Source organism: Cornus florida, unplaced genomic scaffold (genome assembly GCF_030987335.1).
Source record: "Cornus florida cultivar Cherokee Brave unplaced genomic scaffold, ASM3098733v1 CherokeeBrave_3.0.0_Hap2_Chr05, whole genome shotgun sequence".
Taxonomy (NCBI): Eukaryota; Viridiplantae; Streptophyta; class Magnoliopsida; order Cornales; family Cornaceae; genus Cornus; species Cornus florida.
The window spans coordinates 80,429,645-80,439,697 of record NW_026775575.1 but is presented as its reverse complement, the minus strand read 5'-3'; the positions used below and the strand labels follow the sequence as shown (position 1 = coordinate 80,439,697).

At 36.3% G+C, this 10,053-nt stretch overlaps 2 protein-coding genes across 2 annotated transcripts; one reads left to right on the top strand and one right to left on the bottom strand.

Moving 5' to 3' along the window:
* The first annotated feature begins 1,154 nt into the window (after positions 1–1,154).
* Positions 1,155–5,292, top strand: LOC132307082 (heat shock cognate 70 kDa protein 2). The gene is made up of 2 exons (XM_059804743.1): positions 1,155–1,433; positions 3,317–5,292. The coding sequence occupies exons 1-2, from the start codon at positions 1,220–1,222 to the stop codon at positions 5,050–5,052; spliced, it is 1,950 nt and encodes a 649-aa protein (XP_059660726.1). The 5' UTR covers positions 1,155–1,219; the 3' UTR covers positions 5,053–5,292.
* A 1,014-nt stretch (positions 5,293–6,306) lies between these two features.
* LOC132307083 (uncharacterized) lies at positions 6,307–9,793 on the bottom strand. The gene is made up of 3 exons (XM_059804745.1): positions 9,587–9,793; positions 6,743–6,919; positions 6,307–6,546 (listed from the first exon to the last, which is right to left on the bottom strand). Exons 2-3 carry the CDS (start codon positions 6,911–6,913, stop codon positions 6,475–6,477), a joined length of 243 nt encoding a protein of 80 aa, XP_059660728.1. The 5' UTR covers positions 6,914–6,919; positions 9,587–9,793; the 3' UTR covers positions 6,307–6,474.
* Positions 9,794–10,053: the final 260 nt, after the last annotated feature.

The window sequence follows — 10,053 nt, the reverse complement described above, 5'->3', positions numbered from 1 at the left end:
GGTGGTGTTGAACTTTTTGAATCTTTTGAGAGTATATCATTGTTTTATTGTGTATCATTTATAGGGTGTTTATCTTGATGACTCATTGCTTCAACATGTTTTGAGAAAAAAAGCTTTTAACAGTTCAATCAAACATCAAGCTCTTGCAATATACTATAGAGGAATATCTATCTTTGAAAATCAATAAAAATGAGTATTTGTTCTTTTTTCATGTGTGATTCTCGATATCTAAATTTATGTGGACATGCTATAGTTTTTTGGCAAGTAAGAAATTTTAAAAATATGAAACAAATATGACAATATGGAGGTTGCATATACCCTCATGTACAGGTAAAAGCTATTTACAGTGGCAATATGGATAAATAGAGAGTTCTCATTCCTTGAGAATATAATTTGCTCATTCCTTGAGAATATAATTTATTTAAATGACTTTTTCAGAGTAGGCCTACGTCCACAGATGAGAAGTTTCATTGTAATTATGATTATATATTTTATTTGTTAATTTCTTCCATGGTCATCAATAGAATTTTTTTTTTTAGCCAGTTCACTCTATCAAATTCGTAATTACCTCTACCCATCAATCTGTAGGTTTAGAAACCAAATTCAAATAATTTTTTAACAAAGATTATAATTCATTGAAGTTAACCAGAAATTACAAAATAAAATATAACTCTAAAATAAAAACCTAATTAACATAAGCATGATTTAGGGATCTTAAAAAGAGAATAAAAATTCAAAGTAATAAATCTTAAGGTAATGTGTTATCATCTTTCAATTCAAAGACGCAAATGTCTCGATAATTCAGTGGGTATGCCTTCGGTAAATTTTGGAGTGTCATACTTCGACTCTTTGCATTCACTAATCTAACTTTTAACCCTTCTTGCTTGTTAAAAAAAAAAATTCAAAGACTACTTCCCAAAAAGATATTTTCAATTGAAAGGCCAGCTGGGCCTGAGGCGAGCCTGGACTGGAATTGGGCCGGTGTCTCAGATTCTCAATGCACCTTGTCGACCGGCCCGTCTGCACACACGACCTATTGAGATGCGGAGAATTAATCTCAATCCGTTCGTTGAACACGTTTTCCATCAAACGGTTGAAACACGGCCCACAATTCCTATATAAACCCACTTACCCATAACCCTATCTCCATTATTCATTACGCCCAACTCTAGCCTTTTTTTTAACTCTCTCTCTCTGATACGTAGATTCTTGGTGAACAATGGCCGGAAAAGGTGAAGGTCCGGCGATCGGAATCGATCTCGGGACGACCTACTCGTGCGTCGGTGTTTGGCAACACGATCGCGTTGAGATCATAGCCAATGATCAAGGCAACAGGACGACGCCGTCTTACGTCGCTTTCACGGACACTGAGCGTTTGATCGGCGATGCTGCCAAGAACCAGGTCGCCATGAACCCCACGAACACCGTCTTCGGTAAACTCTCAACCTCCTCCTACCTCTCGAATTCGATTTACTTTATGTTTGATAATGTGATTTCAGATCTGTAAGGATCTCTTTCAGTGCAACCTAGCCGCATTTAGAATATATTGTTATTCAACTAATTTTGGTAGCTTTTTCAATGTTGAATCTATGCTGCCAGAGATTCTTGATTTGTTTAGGTCATAATGTTTATCTTGATTTGCTTGGTTTTGTTTGTTTTAGCCACTGTCCTCGGTTTTTTTTTTTGTTGCGATGTTGTTGTTTATTGTTTTTTAATTGAATATTATTTATCTTGTTGACTATTTTCTCATAATTTTATTATATTAATATAACTGATTTGGTTTTTTTTTTAGCCACTATATCTTGATTTGATTGTTTTGTTTGTTTTAGCCACAATCTTGATGATTATTCATCATCGTGTCAAGTATTTATCATAATATGATTATAGTTGGATTAATAAAAATATTAGTCTGAAACTGATACAGTCGAACTGCAGTCGAACTGTATATCTGTAGATCTCCCTCTGTTTTCTCTTAAGAGAAGTAGTGCTAGGGTTTAATTTGTTGGCCATGCTAATCTCCAAAACTTTTGGCAAAACTACAAACTTGGTTGGACTTAGGCAGCATTAATCTCTTTGGTTGAACAAAGTGAATCTTTTTTTTTGTAACGTTTGGAAATAAATAGGAGTGCTTTATATCACCTGTTCTGCTGCATTATTTTGGAGTTTGTTAACCTTTATATTGAATTTGTTGGTAATTTTATATTGAAATTTAGATGTATGGGTGTTTCATTTTCGTTTTCCTCTTTATGATTTGTCTAGGCATTTGAGGCATTTGAGACGACTTTTCTCTTCCATCCAGACTCCGAATCAAGTGACTCTTGAGTCTAACTTGATTAATTTTTTTACTGTCTTTCCAATGGTGTGCTTAGTTGCACCCGGATCTTTAATTTCATATCTTTTCCGTTCGGACTCAGAATCAGGCGATTCTTGAGTCTAACTTTGTTAATTTTTCGTTGTCTTTCCAATGTTGTGTCCATTCTATAAAATGGACAACATCCACAAGCTTCATGCAATTTTTTTTTTTTTAAGTTGTTTCCCAAGGAAAAAGTGTTTTCTATCTGTAAAAGCAGAAAAGTTTGAGACCATAAGCATTTGGATGGTTTTGGTTTTCTATTGAATCAAAAGAAGAATTGCCACTTTCTGATGAGCTAAGAATTTTTACCTTTCTTTTCTTATGGAAAAGAAGTCAAATAAACCAGTTTGGGAATCATTAGATTTATAATAACCTCAGCAGCTTTCCTATTTAGTGCAACTAAAGGGACTTAGGTGTTGTTTGATAACAAAATTCAACACTTAATTTTGAATAAATTAGTGGTCATTAAAAGTGTAATCACATAAAGGATACCTCACTTGATGTTGTTTATAAATTGAAATGTAACCTAACCAACTTTTTAGTATTTGGAACTCATTTTTTTCGTTCAAGCCCTATCAAACTAGTAACATAATTTTTGTACCAGTACAAAATGGCAGACTCAATTTCTTGTGACAATATGCATTCTTTCACTATTTAGTAAGTGTATCTCCTTTGGAAAAGCATGAGTGAGATAGGTAATGTTAAGGCATTATGTTACTAAATAAATTACCAAGGCTAAAGACCTGGTACCTGAAACTGCATTCAAAGTTGTGCATCTCTTTTACTTCCATATTCAATCTGATGAAGAATCTGAATATATTTGTTATATTATAAGTTAGTTGTAAGTTCTATTTTCTATTTTATCAAGCCATATAAAGGATGTCACCATGTGTGTGTTTAAAGTTGCCCTTTGTTGTTTCTAGTTTCCAATATGCTTATGCTTTTGTTTTTTAATGTTGCCAGATGCAAAACGTCTCATTGGTAGGAGGTTTAGTGATGCATCCGTCCAGAGTGATATTAAGTTGTGGCCCTTCAAAGTTGTTCCTGGTCCTGGTGACAAGCCAATGATTGTTGTCAACTACAAGGGTGAAGAGAAGCAGTTTTCTGCTGAGGAAATATCCTCCATGGTTCTTGTCAAGATGAAGGAGATTGCAGAGGCCTACCTTGGATCAACAGTGAAGAATGCTGTTGTCACTGTTCCTGCATATTTCAATGACTCACAGCGCCAGGCTACCAAGGATGCCGGTGTAATTTCTGGTCTGAATGTCATGCGAATTATTAATGAGCCAACAGCCGCTGCCATTGCCTATGGTCTTGACAAGAAAGCTACCAGTGTTGGTGAGAAGAACGTGCTCATCTTTGATCTTGGTGGTGGTACTTTTGATGTTTCTCTGCTCACCATTGAAGAGGGTATTTTTGAGGTGAAAGCTACAGCTGGAGATACTCATCTTGGCGGGGAGGATTTCGATAACAGAATGGTGAACCATTTTGTCCAGGAATTCAAGAGGAAGCACAAGAAGGACATTACTGGTAATCCCAGAGCGCTGAGGAGACTGAGGACCGCATGTGAGAGGGCAAAGAGGACTCTCTCTTCCACTGCTCAGACCACCATTGAGATTGATTCTCTATTTGAGGGAGTGGACTTTTACTCTACTATAACTCGCGCAAGATTTGAGGAGCTAAATATGGATCTCTTTAGGAAGTGTATGGAGCCAGTGGAGAAATGTCTGAGGGATGCTAAGATGGACAAGAGCACTGTCCATGATGTTGTTCTTGTTGGAGGATCTACCAGAATTCCCAAAGTTCAGCAGCTGTTGCAGGACTTCTTCAACGGAAAGGAACTATGCAAGAGCATCAACCCTGATGAGGCTGTAGCCTATGGTGCTGCCGTACAAGCTGCCATTTTAAGCGGTGAGGGCAACGAGAAGGTTCAGGACTTGTTGCTGTTAGATGTCACTCCACTCTCCCTTGGGTTGGAAACAGCTGGAGGTGTGATGACTGTTCTAATCCCAAGGAACACCACCATTCCTACCAAGAAGGAACAAGTGTTCTCAACCTACTCGGATAACCAACCTGGTGTGTTGATTCAGGTGTATGAGGGTGAGAGGACAAGAACCAGGGACAACAACTTGTTGGGTAAATTTGAGCTGTCAGGCATTCCTCCTGCCCCCAGGGGTGTGCCTCAGATCACTGTTTGCTTTGACATTGATGCAAATGGTATTTTGAATGTCTCTGCCGAGGACAAAACAACCGGACAGAAAAACAAGATCACAATCACTAATGACAAAGGCAGGCTGTCCAAGGAGGAGATCGAGAAGATGGTCCAGGAAGCAGAGAAGTACAAAGCCGAGGACGAGGACCATAAGAAGAAAGTGGAGGCTAAAAATGCACTTGAGAACTATGCCTATAACATGAGGAACACAGTGAAGGATGAAAAGATTGGTTCTAAGCTCAATCCAGCTGATAAGAAAAAGATTGAGGATGCTATTGATGAGGCTATTTCATGGCTCGACAGCAACCAACTTGCAGAAGCTGACGAGTTCGAAGATAAAATGAAGGAGCTCGAGGGCATTTGCAATCCCATTATTGCGAAAATGTACCAAGGTGCTGGCGGTGACATGGGTGGCTCCATGGATGAAGATGGTCCCCCAGCTGGTGCAAGTGGTGGTGCAGGCCCTAAGATTGAGGAGGTTGATTAGGAAAGTGAAGCAAAGGCATGAATCTGTCGTTCGGTTTCTTCCAGTAATATAGTAGTTTTAATTGGAACTTTTAGCGGTTGGTTCTAATGCCCCCGTTTTATAGTCCCTGGTCATCGGTTTTAGATGTTTGGATTCTGTTATGGTTTTGCTACTAAATTTTTGCTACTTGGTCCGTTATTAGTGGCAAATTGAAAGGTTTTGTGACACCCATTGGCGTGAAGTTTATTTATTTGTTCTGTACATCTACTTAGTGAAATTTTCTTATTCGATATCAGCACCACCAGTGTTAGGCACTAGCTGACCCAACAACCAGTGTTGGGCACTAGCTGACGCAATAAACGATGATGCGAGTGCTTAACAAGGGATGACACCGTGGCCAGTTTTGAGCGGGTGTAGCTGCAACCATCCCCTAAACGGGGCTTTATCACCCGTTTAGATTTCTCCTTTAAATTCTATATAAACTAATAAAATTTAAAAGAGTTTCTTCAAAGTTAACTATGTATACTAATAAAATAAGAGTAATTTACAAATTATTAGCAATTTTATTTTTTAATTTTTTTTGGTTATAGGCCTATGAATTTTTAGGCTTTTCAAGAGAAAATTTGGGCCTATGAATTTTTAGGCTTTTCAAGAGAAATAAGGGAGCTCTTTGGTGGACCTAATTTTATTGGGTTTGTTTATGAAATTTTCTTCATAAGTTTGCACCAAACCATGCCCTCCTCCTTAGGTTGGGTTGAAGTGAAAATTTCTTATTTAGATGTGGGGCTGATGGACCGGGTGAGATTGGTAGTTCTTCAAAATTGGTTCTGGATGAAAGCCACAAGGAATAGGGTAGATTTGGGTCATGGGTAAGGCATTGATTTTGACAAAGAAAATGACAAGTAGTTAAGAGAGTGGGCGTGTGGTTTCTTGGCAAGTAAATCTCACTGTTGAATAAAGTTAAGTGCCACATTTCCTCTCCCTTACAACATAAACGCAATGCCCGACAATTAAAATCATACAAGAAATTGCAGTATCATCTCTACAATGCCAAAAATGGTCACGTATCATAATTTTCTCATCACTCGTATTGGGCCGGGAGTAATCACCATTGTAAAATCATCAGCAAGGAAGAAAATATAATAGCTTGCAGAAAACAAATTCCTCATAACGTCACCTATAAATTGTTGGCATCAGGAAGTATCTTGGGGACTTGCAAATTCAGTTTCGTCTTCCTAAGACACAATTACCCATATGCAGCACTTATGTCAGCTCTAATTCAAAAAAACCTCATTCAATATGTTATTATTGTGAATTTTCTGAGTGCTACAGGTACAAAGCTCCATAAATTCATTAATCCATTTGAAAACATGTCTGAACTTTGCTAGACACAAATGAAATTGCAAAATGACGTCCGTCAAACAAAATCCATTCTGACAGAAATTATTTCCTTCCCTTGCTAAGCCTCTGCAAGTGATAGTTGATGCTTCCCCAAGGTTTTTTGGGTTTGCTAGCCTGAAATAAAAAAATAAAAAATAAAAAAAATATGTCAAGAAGGTGGAGTTAAATTTTAATAGCATTGGAGAGATCAAGAGAAAATTCTCTATTGCATTGATTTTGGAAGGGGTGAAAAAACAATTACAAAACAGTGAAAATACAATTACAAAACAGAAGATGCAGAATTTACTGCAGAGAATCAACGGTCCATCACCTGAGCATCCACACAGGCACTCAAAAGTTCCTTCTGCCGAGCACATTTATCATCATTGTTGTGGTTAAGAGCTAAACAATTAAGAAACGCTATTGTTTCTTTCATGCAAGGTTTCGCGAGACTTCCAAATTTTTTGGGGTCTATATAAACACCACCAGCTTTCCGGCCCATTCTACCCTGGTAAAGATCAAATAAGCAGGTACGTTATCAACAGACTTGATCAATTCTTGAGAAAAGTTCTGAAGCCTAGGAAGATCGAGACAAATGGATTTAAAAATCAAAAGTAAAGAAATGTTATGAAAGATGACCATGACTGTAAAATAACGTTTTAAGTTGCTTCCTTCAAATCTAACTCATAATATCCACTTCAAGAATGAAATGTTACAAAGTAGTCTGAAATATATTCAACTGACAAGACTGCTCATTTATCTGACGAGTGACGAGCCTTGTACATATAAGCCGAGGGAAAATGTCAAATTATAATTTCCTGCTCACTTGGAAACACAACCAACATATGAAGGACAAGTGCACCCTACACACCCAATCAGCTATAGTGCCTATAATTTAGGACCACAGAACAGTTTTAAAGCAGATTTATTTTTATTTTTTTATTTTTTTTATTTTTCAGTGTTTAGCTAAGAAAGATGAATAAGAACTCCTTTTTGTTACCAAAGAAAATTATAATGCAATGAAGATCATCCTTTCCGTTTTGCCAACAGAAAGTTTTATACACAACATATTACCATTACTCTATTCCAAAGCATGCGAGATGAGCAACCATTAGTCATTACTAAGAGACATCCTAGTATCTAAATTAGTCATTCAAAGGTCTCTTTTAGTAGTTTTAATAGAAAATAATTCTGATAACAAAATAAATAAATAAATCGATTTTGTACTCTATCTCTGTATCCTTTATCCCATCCCTACAGTAAATTTTAAGACTTCCAATTTGATTAATTATTAGAGGGTCAGCAATTAATAGAATTTGGAAGTTCAACTATAACATCAAAGATTAGATTTGTCTTAAATCTTCCCCTCCTATCACCATGCATAAAACGGTACCAATGCTGGTAATGGAATCTCCCGATCCTCGATCTTAATTACATTTCTTACTTGTACAGTTAGTTTTGCTAAAAATTACAATCCAATTTAGTTTTAATCTCACAAATAACCCTACCATGGAAACAATAAAAGGTCTCTAAAAAATTGGTAGTTGTGTTGTGGCTGTATTGGTGAAGATGGTGGCTGTGCTGGTGTGGATATGGCGGTAGTGGCTAAGATTACAAGGACGATAGAAGAGATTTAAGTAGAGATAGATTGAATAAAGGTATTGGCTAATTATGGTAAATTAACTATGGTTAGGTTTGATAAAGGAATAAAGTGTAATTTTCCTAATTGACTTTTGGTCCGTTGAAAAGTCCGTTGTTTTGGACCGCATGAGAGCCTTCCTGACCCTGTTAATATTGGAGCTTCTTTCCATACCTTTGATTTGACATTTTCCATACTAAAGTTTCATTAATCAATACAATATCATGAGCAAACAAAACAACATACACAACACAATGAAACCTCAATGAAGATAACACAATGACAACATCGTAATGACTGGTTCATTACAGCCATGGCAGTGCAAGAGATTCTAAAGCTCAAATCCCTATTCATCTCTGTATATGTGTGAATGGCTTATAAAAATTATACTAAAGTGCAAGTGCATTTTATTATCTTATGTACATAATGGTTAAAGCCAATTCCTCAACCTTGGTTAATTGCCATTCCTAAACCCGAGAGAATAAATATTAAGGTAATTTCAAATTAACCAACCAAAAACATTCTGATGAAATGTATCCGTTGAATGATAAACTGCTTTTGTAGTGACTTGACTATCAGAATCTTTTCTCCAAGCAAGTGGTGGGCAAAACAACTTGCTCATATTTTAATTAAAAAGCATAAGCATGTGATGAAAATGAAAGAATAGACAATGAGTAAAGATAGGCATAATGCATGTTCCAAGCCGCTTGTTCTTGAGGAAACAAGAACAAGTAAGGAGCCAAGAGGACAAAAAACAGAGGAAGGATGGCAAAAAAAAAAAATTGAAGGTCTTCCATGCTCCTCGGGGATGAGGAGATACATAAAAATATAGATAAGAGAGATCAAAACTTCTAGAAATAACTCTATTCAAATTTCCTCTCTTTCTAAGAGTTTATCCTGCTTTATACCAAGGTTGTTAAAATCGGAATTCTACAGTGAATCATATAATCGGAATAGAATAGTAAGATTCTACCAATTTGTAAAAAAAAAAAATTCAAAATACTTTTTTTAAAACAATATTGTTTGTAAAATATAGCAAGAATAAGGCCAAAACACAAAAAATTGAGACATAAACAGAACAGAAAAGAACACAAAACAGAAATCCACAAAAATGAACAAATTCCCCAAAATCATCATCGCCAAGTAGTCACAGACTCACGTATGGACCATGGAGTATGGACCAAGTAGTTATTAATATGTTTATGATTCAAAACAAATCAAAACACAACAATATAATACTGCTTATGAATTTTCAATTGATATGAAATTGAAAACGCCAAACATAAATTATTGCAAATCACATTATTTAACCTCCTCGGCCAAATCAGATTCAAAACTTTGTCAACATAATTCTCAAAACAATACACCCTAGAATATGAGCCACTTGATTAGTTTCTCTGTAAATAAATTTGCACAGACGATAGAATGGAAGCAGAACAAAAACAAAAAAAAAAACCTTGAGTTTGTAACTTTGTTGGGTAATCCGAGAAGTGAAAACTTAGAAGGTTAGAGGAGTGAGGATTGAGGACTTCGAACCTGTTGAATTTGAGAAGGCTTGATGTGTTCGCAATTTGAGACTCTCTGTTCGCGACTGTCGAAGAGCAAGTTGAGCAACCAATCGTCGATCAACAGTGGCGTGAGAAGGCTTGGAGTGTTCGCTGAATGTCGAAGAAGCGGTGAGAAGGCTCGAGAAGAAATGTGAAATCCATTGATTTAGGGTTTGTTTTTGTGCCTTTTATTTTTATTTTTCATGCTTATATTTTATTTTATTTTCTGTTTTGGGCCAAAAAATGGTTGGGCTTTCTTAATAGGGTTATTTATACAAACCTTCCCATAGTTTGTCATAATTATAGAGACCTTCCCTCTTGTTTCAGAAATTACACGGACCTCTCGTAATTTTGAAAATATGAACCTCCCTTGCGTGTGATGGACAATTAAATACACCTACGAACCTGTCAAAATTATTGAAATACCTTCATATTGGTATCTGAAAAAACTAAACT

Coding starts and splice junctions, on each gene's coding strand:
- LOC132307082 (XM_059804743.1), top strand. CDS start 1,220: ATGGCCGGAAAAGGTGAAGGTCCGGCGATCGGAATCGATCTCGGGACG. Junction 1,434..3,316: donor CCCCACGAACACCGTCTTCG/GTAAACTCTCAA, acceptor TAATGTTGCCAG/ATGCAAAACGTCTCATTGGT.
- LOC132307083 (XM_059804745.1), bottom strand. CDS start 6,913: ATGGGCCGGAAAGCTGGTGGTGTTTATATAGACCCCAAAAAATTTGGA. Junction 6,547..6,742: donor GTGCCTGTGTGGATGCTCAG/GTGATGGACCGT, acceptor TTTTTATTTCAG/GCTAGCAAACCCAAAAAACC.